The following is a 21,706-nucleotide window of genomic DNA, read 5'->3' as shown; positions in this document are numbered from 1 at the left end:
GTAAATACAAACACAAGACTATTCAGATAGTAAAAATATTTTAAAAACCATGGAACATTTTCCTTCCACCTTACATTTGTGCACTACTTTGTGCTCCTCTATCACATGAAACCTCAACTGCTGAGGTTGAGGTTTCATGCACAAACCTCAACCTGTTGTGTATTTAAAATACACAACAGTTTTGTGGTTATAAAGTGACTATATATGAAACAACTCCATCTAATTCTGGATAGATTATTTCCTCCCATTAAGGGCCTTCACTATGCAGAAATCCAGCAAGAAGACACAGAGCATCTGGAGAGTCTTACATTGGATGTTTATTTCCAGCTTGGCCAAGTCTTAAGCCCCTGGAACTCTGCAGCGCACGACAGCCCTGCTCACAATCAATCATCGGAAGCGAGCATCAGTGTCAAGTGCAGAGCATGCGACTGTGCAGTTAAAACCCCCAACAAACTCTCAGTAAGTCTGGTTTAACAAATATGATTCAAGCTATCTCCAGATCTGGTTCTTATCTTACATGATGTAATGTTTTACACAGCCTGTGTGTGATATAGACACATGGGGTTGTTCCCATTGGAGGTAGGTAAATAGAAGGATAATAAAAACGAGACTTTGATTATAAAAAGGATGATGTTAAGTCACAGATGTTGCAAATGTCATGTTTGACCAGCTTAATACATAGAGGTTAGAGACATTTTCATTCTCTGATCATAATAGTGCAGAAAGTAGGGGTTTCATTCGGTAAGCGGTGGGCAAGACACTTGGCCCATTTGCCCAAGTACACAGATAAGTGGTTCAATTGGAACCCCTGGGCTCTCTGACCACCACCAGAGAGCCCAGTGGTTCCAATTGAATGGCAGCCTCACTTCTTACGGACTGCCCCGGGGCAGCTGCGGCTACAATGTGGCTTACACCATCAGTGTGTAAATGTGTATTTAAAAGGATAAATTACTGATTGTAGTGTAAAGCACTTTGGAGTCCTCAGACCTGATAAAGTGTGATACAAGAGTGGGTCATTTATCATGGGCAAATATTCAATGTGCTGTCTGGACCTCTGTAAAGCACTTTGTGTTACACCTGAATGTATAAAAGGTGTCCTTAAAATAAACTGTGATTGGTTCACTGTGATTGGTTTAATTTTGATGTGACAAGAAGTTGTGTAAGTCTGTGCTTGAAGTGCCAAATGAAAGATGTCTGAGGTGTTCCCTGCATGTACATCCTGTTTCTCTAGAGCAAAAAAAATTAAGATACGATTTTTGACTCAGCCCAGGACTTCCCATTTTGTAATTCTCAGCAAGTGCTTGGAGGATTTACTGCCACCTTTTGAATCATTATCATGCAGCATGGCCCAATGGTCCAGTTTCATTTATTTATTTTACAAATGGCGTCACATTTTTCCTCAAGAACCACACCGGCCAGATCCTGCTGTAACAAATATTCCCCAAACAATGACTGCAGCACCTCAATGGTTTGAAGTTGTTTGAAGCTCTTCGTTTCTATATTTGGTTTATGCCAATCAAATCCTCTGTTTTAGTGTTTTGGGGACATTTCACCAAAGAACATTAGACCAGAGGCCCTGATCTTTGTCATTAATCTTTCTGATAAATTACATTATTTAATAGTAAATTTATTATTCAACATCATCCCTTTTCAACTGTGACACGTTAGAGCTATATTGAGCAATAATCATTGCAGTATTGCTAAAATATTGCCTTGCTGCTATGTAGACTAGGCGAGTCAGACAAATGACTAACATCTCAATCACAGATTTCCATAAGCATATGTTCTTTTCATGAGAATTCAAGAGCAGAAATTAGTCATATTTACACAAAGGTCCCAAGTTTGTAGCGGGTGCTAAATGATGTGTATCACCAGAGGAGGGAGAGAGAAAGTAACTGAGGAAACAGTTCTAATCCAGACTATTTCAGTTGCAGAGGCGGACCAGCCAATCCACTGGTGCATGGAAACATGTGCTGGACATGTGTGCATGCTTCTCAGGTCACTGCACATTCAGAGAGACACAAACAGGCCGGGCAGCACTAACGAGCTCATCCTCGTCTCTGAGAGCCAGCAGGCTCGAGAGCCGCTTCAGTATCTATCTGGAGTGCTGGATCCATTAGTGTCTGCTCTATCTGATTTATGGATCGTCCACTCCCATCTGATAATGGTTCAGTCCCCTTGAATATTTAAAGAATGGTTTTCAGATACATGCCAAACAAGCCTGACTAGATTGATGAAGAGTGCAGCGGTAACATCCAAGCAGACAACAGGCCTGAAGAGACGTTTTTGGGTCATTGTTGACTGTTAAAACACCCATGGGGCATTTCACCGCGTTACCAAACAGGATGTAGACGTGAATGACACTAATCCTGGGAAAGGGAGCTGAAGAATAAAATCTGCACACATCATAGTTTCACTTCCTTTTAATGAACTCGAAGCAGAGCGCAGTACTGTTTTCTTTTTTTTTCTCTCTCTCTTGAGAGGTGAGAACATTTCTTCCTCAATGAGAATGCTTCTGGTTTTTCTCAGAACGATTCCTGCTCCTTAAACCCGGAAACTTCACCTCATTCCCACTCTCCTTGGTGGTTCGAGAGAATTAAGATTTAACTGTACACGTTTTGCCATTTTATGTTTTCCCAGCTGTCCAATTCACTTTCAACTGTGCAGCGTTAGCTTTTTATAAATGGCCATTGGGTTATAAATCTCACTACCCCGCTGCAGTTTAGTGGACCAGATACAATAGATCCCTGTCTCAGGACACGTGCAGCGAGAGGGACGTCCCATCAAAGATGAGGCCTGGATGTAATTAATCTGCCTCAATATTGACTCTTTGCTCTCAATCAATCCCCCCTCACTCCCCCCAATATATCTGTCCCCCCTCTTAATGTTTAATGTAGCCATCGATTAGTCCCCACACTGTTACTGAAATGAAATAATGAACTGTGTACCCTTGTGTGCTACATGTGTCGAAGGGGTGTGTGTGTGTGTGTGTGTGTTGGTTTTCTATGAGGTGCAACCTGCGGAGGTAATGAAATCAACAAGAGATAATGGATCCATGCCGGAACACCTTGCTCAGGATTATCAGCATAAATGCCACATCCACAGCTTCTTCTTGCAAATTCCACCCCAGCTGCCCTCTAGTTTGACCCTCGCTTTCTCGATCAGGATCTCAGCCGTAACTCTTCGTGGCACATTTTTAACCCCTCTCCTTCCCCTCGTCTGCTTTCAAGCTGATTTATCTGAGCTTTATCTTTATCAAGCCATCTATCAACCCTCTCCATCTCCTCCTTCTGTGCTCCTGGATCAATATCCCTGTAGGATGGCTCTCATCTCATCCTGAACACCTTCTGGTTGGTGTCAGCAGGCCATGATTATGTTCATCCACTGCCACACATGCTGTGTTTGAGGTGCTAATGCTAGTATGCTTGGATGTTGTGCTTAAATTTAACAAATATGGTAACTTTGTAGCTTAATTGCTAAGTCACTGCGCATGAATCTGTACGCACGGCATCCACCAGTTGACATGGCAGTTGCAGCATCATGCTGAGGGGATGCCTTTCTTCAACATTGGAAAGGTAGCTGGTCAGAGTTGATGGGAAAGTGGATGGAGTCATATATGAGTAATATTCCAAAAAAAAAAGAATCGTGTTAGAGGTCGCAAAATACTCAACTTTCATAAGGAAAATGACCTACAATTAAATGGATCAGCCCAAAGGATGGCCCAGTCAAAGTTTGGAGTAAAATTCTGTGGCAGGACTTCAAATTTGTTGTGCAGAGCTGGTGTGGACATACACTAAACACCTACAGCTGTTCCTGCAGCTGTAGGTGTTTAGTGTATGTCATAGGTGTCATAGGTTTAGTATTCTACAACGTGGTAAGTAAGAGCCGAAATAAAAATGTGTGCTACACTTTCCACATTTTTATAAGTAAAGATGAAAAAAAAAGAAAACTATGCATCCTTTTCACTTCACTTATTAATTATGCATTGGTTCATCACATAAAATACAAATAAAACACACAGAAATTTGTAGTTTTATGCTCATAGATTGTGAAAAAGTGAGTTAGAGGTTCATATCCCCATACAGCTCTACATTGTGAGCTTAACAAAAATGCTTAAGTGTAGAGAGTACAACTGTAAAGGAGGAGAGCAGACCTGTGATACTGTGCAAAAGTAGAATATTTTATTTTTATCATTTATTTGCTAAATTGTTGATATATCCCACTACTTTAGAAAGTTCTTAATACAACTACTACTATTTTTGCAGAATCCTCTAACTTTGGTCTTTGCTTATTTTCACTGAAAACAAAACTTCAGCAGCAGAAAGTCTCTTAATCCACAACAACATGAACACAGCAGAACATCAACAGTTCTTTGATTGTTTCGAGGATAAACAGCATGAAAAAGGTCTCTTCTCCCTCCTCCAGCTCTCCTGTAATGAAGCGCACACTGCCATCCATTCACAAAGCTGTGCTGCCGGCTCTAATCCTCGTGCCCCCACCCTCAGCTTTGACAACGCCACTCTGAATCAACTCTGAGAGGCTTTTATTTCCCTCATTGAAAGCTGTAAAACAAATATATGCCTGACCATCAAATTCTCCAAAGACCAGACCACATAGGTAGGAAAGGTGCAAATGTCATGTAGCTTTGCATGTTTGCTGAGACTCCGAAGGAAATATTTGAATGATGACAAGACCAAATAAAAAAAAGCTGAAGTTATATTTTTACTTTGAAAGAATGTGCAGAAAATGAGAAATTTCTGAGACATTATCTGACAGAAAGAAAAAGAAAACAATTCTACACTTACACAAATAGGTGCTGCTGGTGGAGAAATAACTCATGTCAATGTCATGAATGAAGGTTCACTCCCCTTAACTCAATGTGCTTCCTCAGCCAGTCTTTCACAACCAGCCCATTCATAAAACACCGGGGATGAGGTTTGTGTGTGAAAAGAGGGAGTGTGTGTTTGTGCGTACACCGGCGGATGAGGGGTTGTCAAAAGAAATCATCTGCTCACGTGAGAGAAATCAGCTATTTCAGTCCCCCTGAAAATAAGCACAAATTCAACTCACCTCCCGAAGTAAATCTGTGTGTTTTTGGCAGTCACCTAAGTGTTTGTGCAGACGTTGTTGCATAGCAGCTGTATTTTGGAAAGTGGCAGAACACAGAGGCTAATGTTTTTTTTCTTTTTCTTTACACGAGAGGTGAAGAGGATTCACTCGCCCACTGGCTAGTTCTGATCTAGGAAACCCACCCAGAAGAAAAGGAAGGGATAAGAATTCATGACAAAGCAAAGTCCACGGAGTCAAAACGACACAAGGTTTGGTTAGAGCACGAGTCACTGGAACCATAATGCCTTTCTTCTCTCAGCACCACTTGCTTTTCTTCCATTTGTTTTAGCATTAGTTATGTAGTCAATAACCTCTACCTCGAGACAAAGATAAAACCAATGAGGAACCAGCTGTAAGTGGAACAATCTTCATATTTTCTAGTTAAAGTCAAAGGTCTGAAACAACAACTAGCTATGAATAAATCGCTTTTATTAAATTTGCAAAAGAAGTAGGATAATTAGTTTCCATGCTCTAATAAACATCATGCCTCTTGTTTTTACACACAAGTATAAGGGAAAAAAATACAACAGAACGCTATATGATCAAAACAGCTGCGATAAAACTTACAGATATTTAGAAACAGCAACCCTAAAGCTAAGTGTGAAAAAAGATACTTCCTGCCTTCAATGAGTCGCATAAAACATTGGACACCATACAATTCTGAAGTCTGTTTTTTTTTTCAAATTCTGCTTTAATTTGTTTCAGAATTCTATGTTCAATGAAGAAAACACACGATTTTAATCTTAAAATTCATGCAATCATATGACTATTGTTTACAATTTCGACAATTCGAAGAACAACCAGTTGGCATTTAAATTATTTTGCAAAGATCTCAGCCTCCATAAATATGTGTCAGGTGTGGGCATTGAGCCCATACAACAGTTCAAACAAATCAGTGGCATCCTGAATTTGCATGCATGTCACTTTCAGTATGACATTCTACCAAATCACCTACATGTTGTCCTTTGTGATTGCAGAATTGCACTCACTATCCCAATAATAATTGTGCTGCAATATGTTGAACAGCTCTAGTTCTCCAATTATCATGTTTAGGATTATTTGCTTTTGACAGTGATCAATAATTTGTACTGTCAGAGTCTCAGGACAGCTTTTACAGCTACGTCTGGACTTTTAGAAAGGCTGTTTTGTAAAATGCAGAAGAGGTACAATCAGACATGAGTTGGACTTTAAAATACACCTGCAAATATATTTTCACTAAAAATGCTTTTACTTGGAAAGAAAAACACAATATCACAGGCATTACATTGCTTTTCAGAGGTGCAAGTTGTTTTACCTCTGCCATCTCCTGCCATTTTGTAGTTTCTAGTCAACGTTTTTTTAGGTATTAAACACACAAACTTTACAACCAGCCATTTATAGTAACTTTCTGTAATCTGGATGCAGTCCACTGAAAGGAAATGTGATTTTATGACTCCCATGAATAATATCTACCACCAGGACGCTGCTTAAAGCACATGGCAGGAAGGTTAATGTGAACACTGTTAGTTATAATTATTAATAAGAAAGTCAACTGAAATTTGCAATGGCAACTAACAAAAACCCCAGTTCAATGAATCACCAGACGAATTTAAGAGCATGGAATTGTGCAACTGGAGCGACACTAACAAGAATCCTATATTGTCAGTAGTGAAGGAGTTTACTTTCATTTCCTCTTCTCTCCTTTTTTTTCTATCCTCCCCTTACCAACTGTGCTCTCAGGGAAACAGTGTAACGGCATTCTATAGCCACAACTTCCTATATAATTACGGCAAGGCACAAAACTAAACAATCACCCTACACAACTCCGAAAAACACAGGATTAGTTCACATCTTGGAATGCTCAAAGCGTGTGTGTGCGTTGAAAGAGGTAGCGAGAGAAAAGAGAAAGGGGTGGTGGGGTGGGGGGGACGACGGGGGAGTGTAGGGGTGTATGTGTGTGTGTGTCGGATTTTTAAATTTGACTCAGTTTGTACAGAGACAGGAAGGGAGGGAGGGTTTTAGAGTATCCAGTTGGAGAGCAGAAGTTTTACTGTAGGGCTCTTTTTTTATGAATGGAGACTGAAGGAGAGCTCTGCAGAGGAGCAATGGGGAGAAAGCAGGAGAGGAGGAGGGGAGAGAGGGGAGGCACACTTCCTTTTACGCACGCAGTGAAGAAAATTTATGAATGGGTCACATCTCTCGAGCTGCTCCAAGTGTAAACAACATAGTTGGACGGAGAAGAGCAGGCTCGAGACGCAGGGAAAGGCTCATAGAGCTCTCCAACTGTGCGTTTTTATGCTTTTTACACCCAAAAAGAACACCAAATTAGCAACACATCCAAACTATTTTAATGAACTTTCTGAGCCATAAATTAAAGACACCTTTGCGAGCTTTTGTTTCCCTCCTGCAGGCGGCAAACCGACAAAGAAATCTGCTTGACAGCCTGGCGTCAGGCGCGGATAAGCCCTGAAGGGGTTGTTGGCTTCCACAGACAAACCCCTAATGCTCTCTCACTTTTTCATGGGCACAAAATTATAATCAAATCTCTCTTTTAACATTTACAGAGCAATCACATTAAACCAGTGGAAACAACATGGAGCGCTAGTTTACAGTAAAAACACACATAAACAAAGGCGGCCCTGCAAGTACATAAAAAACACAGCATGGCTGTTTGCATAACCTTCCAGACAGAGCTCGCTTGTTAGCCCTGAACTAAAGGACCAGAAGAGATGGATTTACCAGATGTGAAAGTATTGCTCAATCCTAGCTTTACCCCCCTGCTTCTCCCCGCCTCTTCTTTAATTTAGCACTGTAACATGTGTTTATTTCTCTTTTTTTCCCCTTCTCTCTCTTACTATCTCTCTTTGCCCCCGTTAACATTGCCACACCCATGCAGGTAAAGACTTGACTCAGAAAACAACAATGTTTATTTTAACAAGGCACAGCCTTCAATGGAAGCTTCAATTATGCTCCCGGTCACCTGGGATTAATGCTCTGCTCTAAGTTTTTTTGTGTTGGTGTGTTTGTGTGTGTTTTAGACTTTCCAAAACAGGTGAGTCACCTGTTTTTAACGTTTAGCCGAAGGTAAGAAAGCCTTTTACTTTGGTATGGGAAAGGACAAAGTTAACAGATTAAAAAAATATGTTATGAAACTAGCAATGATGAAGATGCACACCAATATACGCTGACCACTTCTTCATTATGGCACCAATTATAACCAATTTAAAAGTTTATCTGTTAGAGGACAGAAAAATTAACAACAGTAAGAAGGTAAGCAACTGTATCAGAGAAAAATTGTGAAGGGTAGACTACTTGATCATAGCATCTCTATCAGGGCAGGTCTAGTGATGTATTCCCTGTCTGCAATGGACAATATCTATCAAAAATCATGCGAAAAACCTCCCAAAATCCTGAAGCAGCGGAAGAAGTCCCATCTGGTGAATCACATTTCCTCTGATCCCTTAGAAAATTAAATTTGAGTTATCAAAGAACCCAGTTTGACAGATCCCCTATATATAATTGAAAGCCCATCATCATGCTGGATTTTGGTTTAAAAGTAAAAAAATAAACTGCTAAGTTTGAACTGAAGATTGTATGACTGATAACTTTGCTTTGGTTGATATTATATACATGTAAAAATGTATATAAAAACAAAACACAGGACTCTAATGCGTGGAATAATGCTAACCTTATTCTTTCGAATGTTATAAAGGAAAATGATTTTTAAAGAATCTAACAAAGTTTTAGCTGTAGAGATTTGGGCCATATACTTGTGCTTCTGTGAGGTGAACAAGGCTTTTTCCATGGACATCCAACTTTGCAACCTACAAGGCTTTATCTGCTGTTAACACTTTACATGAGGCATAATATTATGCCTCATGTAGGCATAATATTATGCCTCATGTACGTGCATATCCAGCTGTCACTTAAAATTCTCCATCAAAGTTTAAAGTGATTGGTGTTCTGTTATTGACAACAATCAGCAGGGGAAAGTTTCATCACAGGAGCAACTCTGCTGTGTATAACTGAGCTGCCCGTCAAACCGGAGCCCTTCTGACCCTGCAAATCACACTCAGGTCAGCCGTTAGAAAGCTCTGACGGCTGATTGGGTGTTGAGGCCAGTGGGTTAAGTCGACATGACCCTTGTTTGCCCTGAGGTTCATCTGCACTTCCTCCTCCACATTGTTGGCCAGTAGACAGCCACAGTAGACAGGGCATGTGTCACCCAGTGGCTGATCAGTAGGGAGTCAGAATTGTTAAAAAGGCAAGAAAGAAAAAAACATCTTCCAATGTTTGGAAATAAAAGACGCATGGTTTCAATCGGAACCATTGATTGAATGGGTAGCACCCAAAGCGGACACTTTTCACTTTGGAGGAGGGATTGGTCTTGCTGTCCTCCCTTTACCATTTCAGCACCCATGCTAGAGTAGGGGACGCTGGAAAAAAAAAAAAAACTGTTTGCAGAGCAACACGTCCTCCCACCCAGATCCTGAATCGCCATTGTTAGGACGAACAACAAGAAAGGAAAACTCATTCAAATAGCAGCTCAGTTGTAGGGCCAAGGAATTTGCTTTTCCATTTTGCACCTTCCGATGTGTACAAAGGGACCACCTTTGTACCTGCACCCTGAATAATTGTGTACTGGTTTCCTGGGCTGTGACCCATTCAGCTTTTCAAAGGTATGCAAATGAACGACGGTGGCGCGTATCGCTGGGATCCAGATTCACTGGATGACTGGGTCATTAGGCCTTCTGTCTCTGTATAGTTTTGCCTGGCAAAGAGGTTACTGTAACATCGGTGAGTTATTGCTTCAGGAGTCCTCCCCTAGTTCAAAGCTGACCAGAGTCAAATGGATGAATGTGAAAAATAATATGAGCAATAACTTAGACCAATACTAAGGTTTATCCTGCAGCCACGCACAATGAGGAAGACAGTTGGGAAAATAATTCTTTATAACACTTCAGAGACAACGAAGAGACAGAAAGATTTTTAAAATGTTCCAAGTTGTAGGTGAACATCAACACCGAAGTCCAGCTGTTTGTTTCAGCTTCAATTGACTTAAATACCATCATTACATCTGGAAGAGTCTATTTCTATGCCTATTTGTAGTCCAGGAATATCAACAAGAGCCTAAAACAAACGCGTTCATTCTCTCATGTAGTTTGGATTGCACTCTCTTCATTTTCTCTCCTTTGCACCTTTGTCTCCAAGCTTTTTGATGTGCTAAGTACGTATATGTTCTCTATGTTACAGCAGCTTTGGATGCAAATGCAAATTGTTCACACTTATAGTTCCAAGCAGACAGAAAAAAAACCAAAAACTAAAGTACTCACAGTTCTCAGAGTGGAAATCAGGAACAAATTGCTCGTCACTGTCAGGAACTTGAGCTGAAACGAAAACAAAAATTAACTTTAATATATTTCTTTGCACACCCTGACCTCAGTCCACCTTACTGTCTCTGCTCTGTGAAATCTGAGTCTTGGTTTCATTCAGATGACCTCCACTAAAAGATTTTCACAGCTTACAGCGGCTTTTTCAATCGACAGATCAATTCAAAAGACCACAGAGCTCTTACACGGATCACACATTTTTATCTACACAAGCTGCACCAACCTTAGAGGGACTAAATGTGACATAGTCAACTAACAAGTTATTGAATCATACATGTAACTTTCCCACTGCAGCTCACATTTAAAAAACTGTTCATTTTTATTGTGAAATGTTCCTGTATTGGTTTATATTTCACAAAGATATCTTTGTCAACCTGACAAACAAGGCTGAGAGCTCCAACGCTTCCATCAGCTTTCTATTTTTCTAAAACACAACAGCTTTTTTTGTATAAACACACAAAACAAAAATTGTTATTTTTGACCTGTGGGTGGTTTTTACTCTATTCTGCAAATTTCCACAGCAAAAGCTCAGGAGGGCTAAAACAGGGGGTTCAGGCTAAACCAGAGAAACCTTTCTTTGTTGGAAAACTGCTGGAGCACAAAATTCTGAGAATAGTTGGTGTTTTGTCTTCTGTGTGTATAAGACAGAAACTAGAACTGGTAAAGTTAGTCATGAGGTGAGCGGTGACCATAAAAGAAAGTTTCCCTTTTATTTTACTGCAGAGAGATAATGGAAGAGATAACAAAAACAGAGCAAACAAAAAATAAATTAGGAATCATGTATACGCATGGAGAAGGGGTTCCATTTTTAGCATATTAGTGTATCACAAATAAATGATAAAGTAATGCTAACAATAAAAAACAGAAAATTTAAAATAAGTAATGTTATGAATACTACTCTACCAAAAAACAACAAAAATGACAAATTAGAGTAGTTATTTGGATACATTTACATGCACAAATATGCCTTTATTTTTGACAAACGGGCAGGAATTATTTTAAGATTTATTTCAAGGACACATAAATATGTCAGGAAATATTATAAGACCACCTTACACCAGTTTGTAAAAATAGATGAATCAATACACTGATCTAGCTCGTATGATGCTGTTGCAGTGGTGTTGAATTTCAGAGGCCCTGATTAGGCACTCTTCCACAATGAAACTCATCACACTGAATAAGCAAAGCTGGCGAGGCCAAGGCCAGGTGCAGCAGCACTATTGCACCACCTTCTAATTCAAAATTCTATTCATGATGATCTTTCTGGAGCTTTGGGCTTTGTTTTCACCATTTCCTTAGGAAAAGCCTAAATTATTTGTCACCATCCCTTTAGTATTGTGAAGGGCAAGGCCATTTCATTGAAATAACAGCCAAATCTTACATACTGTTTAAACCAACAGCAATTTGGTTCGGGAATTTGAATAGTGCTGCAGAAAACTTGGGGTAAGTTTGGAAAACATGCAATAAGATCACTAATTTACTTACTTACTGTGTTTAGATTACAGAAAACAGAAAGTGTGTAAAGAAAACTTTTGTATTTCAAATAAATACAAAAGCAATCATTTTTGCTTTTTTGTCTTATTATCATTCTGACATTTTTATGACATACTCTTTAAGTTACCAGTACTTGCTATACATTTTATGGCTTAATGAGCTGAAATGCTGTTCACAAAACAAGTTGAGTTTTAGGATGAATGAAAATAAACAAAACGTGCACATTTAGTTGAAATTTAAGTTTTTAATCACAAGCAAAGTAAATACATCTCACATGCTCAGGCTCATATCAATTATTAAAATCTGGTAAAATCTGGTAAACCTTTTATGTGTGGGGAGCTAAGGGCATTTTCCTGAATTTTTTTAGAGCACATTAAAATGGCAAAATTTTACATTTGAAATATGCCAACACTCTTCTACCAGAGTAGAAGAGGAAGCAAGTTGTTAATTGCTTTCTATAGCATGTCTTTGTTCAAGATGAAGGCTTAAATGGACTTGCTGATATAATTGTATAGACTTTATGGTGGACTACCGACACTGATTACTGTCTAGCAGCAGAGTCCAGAATGCATTACAAGCAGTGAAATCAGACCAATCTCAATAATTAAAGCAATGTTTTTCCCCCCAGTAAAGCCGTTCCTGATGATTCTGTTACAGGGACTACACTTTATAACTCATGTAATGCCATTCATTCCAAACTCCATGCAAAGGTGCAACTGCAACAAACTCCACATTAAATGTTGACTTCAGTTCAGTTGACTTTTGGAGCAGAGCATAACACTCTTTCTGCCTCCACAGTTTCGAAAACAAGATGTCTGTGTTTCTTTTAATTAATTCCATCTATATTTCCACTTAAGATAACTTATTTTATTGGTGTGTCTGAAGTATTTGGAACTATATTTTTTTGTGGTAAGAGAGTAGCCCGACATAATCAATCTGTCTTTTTCTCTAAAAATGAAAATAAATTAAAGCAATTCAGAGTAAACAAACACTTCTGAAGTCCATGACACATCCATGACTTTGCAATAATTGCAACCTCACCAGAGAGGCAAAAATCTGACCCAGCCAAATTATTTCTCTCCCTTCTGCCAATATTTGGATTTCCAGACAATGATACACAATGCAGAAACCAAAACTCGCAGACAGAGGACAAAAAGAGGAAATAAGAAATTCAAATCCACTTTCATGTCGTCACACTCCTTCCTCTGCAGAGGAAACCGGATGACTCCGCTCTGCAGCATGTTCTGATAAATCACATAGATTTCTTATGTAACGCTGCATCCTGTGATTTACTATATTATAATGATATTATCTCCTTTTAAGTTTTTAGTCCTTTGCCCTCAGGGGAGGCCTGCATGTGACAGAGCAAAGGCCAGTATTTAGTTCTGCAGGCCCACCAATCAATCACTTCCACTAGTTTCAACATGTCCAAAACAGAACACACTGGACCCCATAAAATTAAAGGCAGCAGAAAAGAAACGATGAACTTCAGACATTATCGCAACCTCTACTGTCTGTGTCTGTACACTTTCCTGAGTTTGAATGTGTGTGGGGGGGGGCGCGCACGCGCATGTGTGTGTGTGCGAGCATGCACGTGGATCTGATTTGTTTCCAGGAACACCCCGTCAGGAGCTTTCAGATGCAAGTCAGCACAAGAAGAGAAGTGTGTTTATATGAGCCCAGACGCATGTTCTCCCAGATGCTTCCAACCACCTTGAATAACTTTTTTCCCCTCTTTCCCAGCAGGAGATCCTGGGAGGAGTCAAGCAGCCAAAGTCATATAAACCTAAAGGCCAAAATGAGACAAGATGTGACAAGTTCCTGAACTCTTGCCTTTCAGAACTTCGCCCTTTCCGTTTCTCTCTCGCTTCCTCCCCTATTTGGTGAACAACAAGAAGAAAAAAAAAAAAAGAAAATCTCCCTCTAGCTAACCAGCTTTTACAACTGCGGTGGATCCGTCACAACTGCAATCAGTCATGATAGGGTCTTTAATTAATGCAACAGGAAAGGAAAGGTCTTAGCCGGGGGAAGCTGAAAACAAGCCAGTACTTAGGGTTAAATAACGCTTTGATAGGGTTACACTTCCATCTCTCTGCTTTCTGTTGCCTTGATCACTCTCTAAGACTCAACAATAAGCCATCATACTATTTGTGAGTTCAAGACATTGTATCCTTTAAAAGGCTGCTTTGTTCAATAATAGGAAATAATGACTTTTAAGCATCAGAAAGATGAAAAGAGCATGTTATTACTGGATTTAAAGTGATTATTTCTTCCATTGAAGGCATTAAAAAAATACTTTTTTCCCCCCTTTGCTGTAAATGACCTAATCCAAAGCTGAGATAAGCCATGAAGTGGTGGAAAAAGGGTTTTTGATCTTTACTATAAGTGATAAATCAATAAAATAAAATACATAATCCAACTTATAACTCAGAATAAATTCAAACTGTTAAAAAAAAATATCAGTGCTAAATTTACTGACAACAACTATTATCCCCAAATTTGAAGGGCCAAACTATTGGCTGCACATATTCTTTCCAAGAATATTTTTGATAATGAAAAGTTAATGTAATTTTTATCTGCCTCTGGGAACAGTAGTCATTGTATAAATAATAGATAGATAGATAGCATTTATTGTCATTGAACAGAATTCAACGAAATTTCCATTGCAGCTCCCGTGCAAAAGGTCAAATATATACAGTAAAAATAAGCAAACACACAATAATAATAATAACAATATATACAACTAAATTAACTAAAGGCACTCAACCACACCAAAGAAGTAGCAGCAGGTCCAATTATGGCAAACTTCAAAAAACAGGGATCAAAACTGTACTAAGTTTTGTATTTTATAACTTCTGTGTAATGCAGATGACATACTGACCACTAATGATCACCAAGAAAATCTGTTATTTTATATCCATAAGGATAAGGATGATTTGATAATTTGCACAAATGCGACATGCAATTCTCAGTAACTGTACTATGAATAATAAAGCCGGTGATTTTTGATTTTACTATAAGGATATTGGATGTAATGCGGGATACAATGTCGTTCAAATATGGCAGACATATCTTGATCTAAAAAAGTCATAATATAGCTACAAAAAGGTGGTTATTTATTTAAAATACAACATATCTACAATTAGAGTAATCACTGTGAAAAACAAGTTTAGAGGAAATTTATCTTGAGAAACACAATAAAACAGTCGCAATTTGGAGTCAGCCATTCTTTATGTCAGCTATTTCCTTTAAGGCTTTTTATGTGTTCTAATCAGGGATGTCACAAGCAATAGAGGCATCTGTATTTGCAACTTTCAGTTAAAAAGTGAATTTTTTTTTATCTGAACCTTCAAGAGAGGTCTACAGACACCTTTGAAGTGACACCTATTGTTGTAGCTTTATGACTCTGGTCTTTGTCTGAGTCAGATGCTGGTGTGAAGTGGCTTTGCAGCTTTTCAACACTGCATGAAAAAAGGTGTAAAAGCCAATGTGGATGCTGCACTATTTTCCCCTTAAGATGGGCTGAGTTCAAATGGCGCAGACACTTCCACAAAGTCTGATCTCTGTTGCTTAACTTTACTGATTTGCCAGTGAGCTGTGAGTGACTCATTCTCAATCCATTGTGTTGTTTTATACTACCATTGATATTTTATTATCTTTAGAAACAGGGAAACTCTGCCCCAGAACATATTAAAACTGCCGCAAAGGTTACAAACTCCTCCAAAGATGTGCTTCAAACTGATTTATTCACTCACTTATTTAGCAGGTCAAATCAGAAAAAAGGGTTTCGTATATTATACAATTAGAAGTAATGGTTTTAATTGCTGCACAAGACACAACCTGCTCGCAAAACTTCAGGAAGTGGAGCCGACTTAAACTGCTTGGTATGAAGTTGGATTCACAGTGACACCAGATTAATCCAAGACTGTTTGGATGATTAATGGGAGAGGAAATAAAGAGCTACAGCTCTGTTTTCAGTCTCTTGTTCTTCAGGAAACATTGGATCATTTGAAAATTGAAAGAGATTAATACTCCTTGTCACTGTTTGGTGTAGTTGATGATTACCTGTAAAATCTCACAAGAGTCATAGCTGGCTTTATGTAACAAGTTCAAATGGTTACAAACACTGTTTGGAATGTTGTTAGGATGTGTTACATATTAAAGCCCAAAATAGTCATTTAAAAGTATCTACTTATATGCAAACATGACACAGATAGTACAAGGACTTCCTCAGAAAGGCAGTGATTTAGGTAATAGGTTAGAAATGTGTGCAAGCTTTTTGACTTTGGTATTCAAACATTTTAAAAACTCTTCTGCTTATTAATAAATTACTTGGTCATAAATTCTTAAAACTCCATTAAGTCTTTCTCTCTTATTAAAAATGTATACATTTATTGGGACTAAATCACTTTTAAGTATGGAAGCATAGCAAAAGGGTACCGAAATGCTTATGTCAAATGATTTTGAGCTCAGCATTGGCAAAACCCTAACCCCAACAGGTTTGAATTTTTAGAACATCTTTCACATATCGACCGTTTTAGTCACCAAAGCTTTTAGAACATATTGATTCATTGTCGAGGAGCTAAGCAGAAGTTTCTTAAGAGTTGGCCTGAATGGACATTAACAAAATGCTGCCTTTGATCCTCAGAGCAGGGGTGTCAAACTTCAGTCCTCAAAGGATGTTGTCTTGCAACCTTTGGATGTGTCAAACATCCAACAAGCCTAAATCAAATGATTTGAATGACCTCCTCATGCACTCACATAGTACAAAGTCCTGCTAATGGGCTAATTATGCTTTTCAGGTCTGCTAACATAGTTCGAACTATGGCTCCAAAGGACTTTTTTTCTGACATTTATCAAATTGTGTCAAGTTTCCAAAATGTTAGTCAGAGTACGGAAAGGAACTCACTGCTTGAAATCTTCTAGGGGGCGCTGTAACTGCATTTTGCCACTACCAATGAATATATGCATATATATATGTTCCTGATTGGAAAAATATTTTTCATATGCAATTTTTTCAAAGTTTTGAAGATATAGTTGGAATTTAGATGTATTAAGCATCCCATGCTGCTACAGACCCACCCTACAGCCAAAAACCATAGTTTAGATAATATCAGAATATGTACGTGCAGTGTGGTTGCAGACCAGGTTAACGTCAGTCAGGGAAGGTTTGAGAGTCAAGTGTTATCAGTGAGAATAGCAGTTTAAAGTTTCGTGACAAGAGTTTAAGAAGTCTGTCATCAGCCAAGGCCCAGATTGTCTTTGAAAAACTGAAACTTTGCTAAACTCTAAACCCCCAAAGCATGAAGAGACATGTGGCGAACCTCAAAATTAGGGGTTTGGTTCAAAATGGCCAACTTCTTCTTTGTTTTAGGGCAAGTCTCTAAATAATTTTTGTTGTATGATCTTGGAGAGCTCTAGACGAGTACCAAGTTTTACAGCTCTTGGTAAATCTGGTGCAAGGGATCCCTGCACTGTGGAACATTTTTTCTATTTTCCCCCCACCCCAATCCTTAGTAGGCTTTTTTTTCATCCACCCTTAATGCTGTGCAAAGATTTAAAGACTGTTGAAAGTTTTTAAAAAATGCAATTTATTTAATTTAACACACATTAATAATATTATTTAAATCTGAATATTATTGTTCATAGTTCTGAACAGGTCTAACGGGTAACAGTTCACATCTAATCATGAAGGATTTCAGCCTGTTTTTCTGCAGTGATCTAGCCTCTTCAACATACAATTAGTCTGGCTAGAGATGGAAATGGAAGATAAAAAAAAAACACTTGCAATTAATTTAGCTTTTGCACTGCTTTTGATATTTGGTTCTAATTTTCATACCTATGCAGCTTTGGAGTCTTGGGTCTAAATGGCCGTTTTGGTCTAATTTTGAATTTACCCTTATATTTTCACCATAAAAACTATTTACCTTACCTTGTTTGGTATCATTATTTTCAGAACATCCTAAACTTTGTGATTTTACAGTGTTTGTTTCATTTTGACAAAATTTATTATCACATTGGAGCAAAAAACACACACAGAAACATGACGTCATGCCCGCCACAGGGCGGCGTCGACCTCAAAATTAAACCGGTCCAGTGAGGTATAACCTATAGGGGGTGCTGTAGAGGAATTATTCACTTTTTTTGCACTTAATACATGCACATTATCAATGCTAGCACAATTTTTCATGAATTTTGGGGAATGTTGAGGCCTCCAGGAATGCAGTTCTTTCAACAAAAAGGAAATGGAGGAATAAAAAACATATGTAAGAATGATATAAGGGATTGCAGTATATTTAATAATCTTTTTTTCTACCCTGGTAACCATTAAAATATATACATTTTTTCTGTCTCTAATTAACAAATTTTTTTTATGAGTTTCAGGACTCAACAACGGAATTTAATTTTATAAAAGACAAAAGATCACTGGACATTTGCAGTTCAATAGGTCACTTGAGTGTACCAGGAAACAATTTAATCTAAATTGGCCCTCACACTTTTGTATGAGATGTGAGAATATTTAACTAACATCCGGAAAAAACTAAAATACAGTGAATTTTAGTTTATAATAATACATCAGTACATTAGAGTTTATTACATCATTATGAGAAGGAAAGGGGCTAGTGAAAAAATAGCAAAGCATGATAACGAAAGTGATGTACAAATTGACAAAGGTGCACAATAACCCCCAGTCTTTAATTCATCTTCAGTGTAGGTATTTTCTAAATATAAACCAAACGTATTAACGGAAACTCTGTGGGTCACAATGCATAGACATGTGCTTTCAATTAAGACATGAGGTGAGCACAAAGGATCAGTCTCCTATAGGCACAAGAATGTAAAACAGCCAGATTCATCACTGTGCAAGTGAGACAACAACAGTTTGAATAAAAACCACGTAGAAGGAACTTTAAACAGGACTCAAGAGTCTGATGTGGTTCACATTTGAATATAAATGTCAAAACTGAGCGGCATTCACCCTTTAAATCTCCACATCAAAGCACATCAAAGCAACAGACACAGCAAAATTTACACCTCAGACTATGGTCCTCTTTTACACACATCCACAGTCTCAGTGCTGATCACTGCTTGGGCCCAGATCACCACAACAAATGCTCCAAATGACCCACATCTTGTGGTATTTTTCCTTCCCTCCTCACAGGCGGCATAATTACTGTATTACAGCTCACGTCAGCGGCACTCTTCTTAGGTCAGCTCAGTGACAGTTGTCTCTGACTGGGCCTCATTTCGTTGCTATGTGCGTTTGAGTGACACAAGCCAAACAGGCAGTTTGTTTGCATTGGCTGCAGTTTGGCACGCACTCCACATGCCAACATGGCCAAAGTAGGATGTGCTCAAAGCTAATAATGTCCTGTCTGTGCTCACTTGGGCTGCTTTTTCTTTAGTAGGGAAAACGAGGGATTGTGGTTTGTGAGTGTGCGTGAGCAGAGCTGGCCCAAGATTGTATGGAGACCTAAGCAGAAGGGGCTTCTTGGTCTTACTTCCAGCTAATTCCCATGAAAAACCCATACATGTAAAATACTTAATGGACTTAACTTATAACACTTTTCTTGTGACACCAACCACACAAAGCACTTTAACACTATGCATCTCACCCCCCTTCCCTTGCACTCACTGCAGAGTGAGAAAGAGTTCTACATGTGAAATTAATCATTTCTTTAAAACAACATGTGAAGTACTTTGTGTAGTAACAATTTAGCAGGTATTTCACATGTGTAAATGTTATTGTGTCCTTACTTATGAAACACATGGATGAAAACTTTCTGGATTTGATAGATGTTCTTTTGTGTTTCACATGTAAAACATTACGCAGTGTAGTAGGCACCAAATACATGGGGCACACCTGTCATACGTCAAATGTTTACATGTTAGCTTGAGAAATGTAAAAGAAAAAAAATTTTAAATGTGAATTTTGGTGTAGTCATATTGTGATCATGTTACTTAAACATGAAAACATTGTGTGTTTCATTAATTAGGAGGATCAGAAATGCAAAATTATTACTGTTAACACAGCTATCAAACCATATGTTTAGGATTACATGCCAATTGTGAATGAAGATACATAAATACAAAAATATATATGTTTATTCACAGTTTTTTAATTTGTTTTATAAACTTAGCCTCTATTTTTATGTTTATACTTAAATTTATACATTTAAATGTTTAAATTTAAGAGCATGCTAAGTTTTTATAACCTACAGCCCCAAATAAAAAAGCAAGGTTCGTGTGAGAAGTCAAGCTTTCTTAGTTTCTTAGTTTGTGTATGTGTCCGGCCAGCCCCGTGTGTGTGTGTGTGTGTGTGTGTGTGTGTGTGGGGGGGGGGGGGGGGGGGTGTATGCGGGTGTGCGTGTGTGTGTGTGTGTGTGTTGGGGAGGGGGGTGTCACATCAGAATAGGATATATCAGTTTCTTAACAAGACTGACTCAGATCAATGCCTAAGCACTTCAAATACTCAAGTTTTTGTGTCAAACATTCAATCAGTTTGCATGATTATCACAATCAGCACAGATAAAAAAAAATACAATAACATAAAATAAAATTTAAAAAAAAACACTGAGAAGTCTCACCTTCTGTGAGCCAAGTCTCTTGTAGTTGGCTTAAATCCTGGAAGAGGTCTGTGTGAAAACAGAAAAGAAAGGCAAGAGTGAATATTCCTCATAGAACAGAAAATAATTACGTTTCACGCTCTCACACACTGACATCGTTTCAGCTACTGGAAGCCCCAAATCCAAATCTGTTTGTTTCTGCGTCCTTTACCTTCAGATTCCTGAGGGGGTAATTCTGTGTCCATGAATTTCCTTTTTGCTGCCATCAACAGTCTATTTAGGGGCCCATTTCCTTGCGACTTCTGCAAAAGCAATAGATGTTAACAGAATCCAGTCGAGCACTTCAACAACAGAAGTATCAAAACAGTTCGCGGCGGTCATTTACTGTCCACCAATTGGGCACATCTGACCGGGAAATGACATGAAAGCGCATAAAGCAGCAATATGTTTTGGGATGCATATTTTAAAAGGACTCATCGTGCCTATACAATATCGCATGTGTCAGTTAGGGGGTGTGGGGGGAACCTTTTGACCAAAAATAATTATTTGAAGCAAACTAAACCAGCAAAATAAATTGACAATAACTTTTAAATGCGCACAGGCGTAACTTAGTGGAGGCTTTTTTCCTTCCTGGCAGTTGCAATCAGTGCAGACAAACACTTTTTCTATCGCAACTCGTGCAGACGCGACGCGAACACGAATAAAGCCGCGACAAGCAGCGAAACAACAAGGCAAAAAAAAAAAAACAACAAACAAACACATTTATAGAATAAAGCAACAAAAAGCGTTGAGACATACGTACATTTGCTAAAGGGTAAGGCACTTGCTGGTCCAAATATCCATCCATCTTATAATCCATCCGTTTAACCGTTTGCGGTCATTTGCGCTGAGTTGGAGTGGGATCCACGCAGGCTGCAGGGAAGAGGAGGGAGCGCTGTTTGTGAATGGAGCTGCGTGGAGGCTGCATGCATAATGAGCTCCATTCACAAAAAATGCCGAGGGGAAGTGATGGCGAGTGATTACCCAGCGGGCTGCGGCCCTCTTTACAAATCTCTTTTGTGCACATGCGGGTGTGTGTGTGAGTGAGTGATTGCGCGTTGATTTCACAAGCAAATAAACAACCACTTTTCCCCCGCATTCATTCATTAAATAACGCGACTTTTACTT

The 21,706-nt window shown here is 38.7% G+C and overlaps 1 protein-coding gene across 2 annotated transcripts in view; it reads right to left on the bottom strand.

Annotated features, from left to right (window-relative positions):
* etv4 (ETS variant 4) overlaps window positions 1–21,706 on the bottom strand; it is a 38,828-nt gene that overhangs the window by 16,931 nt on the left and 191 nt on the right. Inside the window, exons 2-5 of one of the 2 annotated variants that reach the window (XM_023341611.1) lie at window positions 21,342–21,451; window positions 20,751–20,841; window positions 20,561–20,608; window positions 10,422–10,475 (exon numbers count right to left, since the gene is read on the bottom strand). In XM_023341611.1, the coding sequence (XP_023197379.1) occupies window positions 10,422–10,475; window positions 20,561–20,608; window positions 20,751–20,841; window positions 21,342–21,398 (250 nt within the window). In that variant the 5' untranslated portion in view covers window positions 21,399–21,451. Of the gene's footprint in view, window positions 1–10,421; window positions 10,476–20,560; window positions 20,609–20,750; window positions 20,842–21,341; window positions 21,543–21,706 lie in introns of those variants that run through there. The other variant, XM_023341610.1, reaches the window with a different exon arrangement.

This window comes from Xiphophorus maculatus, chromosome 10 (genome assembly GCF_002775205.1).
Source record: "Xiphophorus maculatus strain JP 163 A chromosome 10, X_maculatus-5.0-male, whole genome shotgun sequence".
NCBI lineage: Eukaryota > Metazoa > Chordata > Actinopteri > Cyprinodontiformes > Poeciliidae > Xiphophorus > Xiphophorus maculatus.
This window is presented reverse-complemented; position numbering and strand designations above follow the sequence as displayed.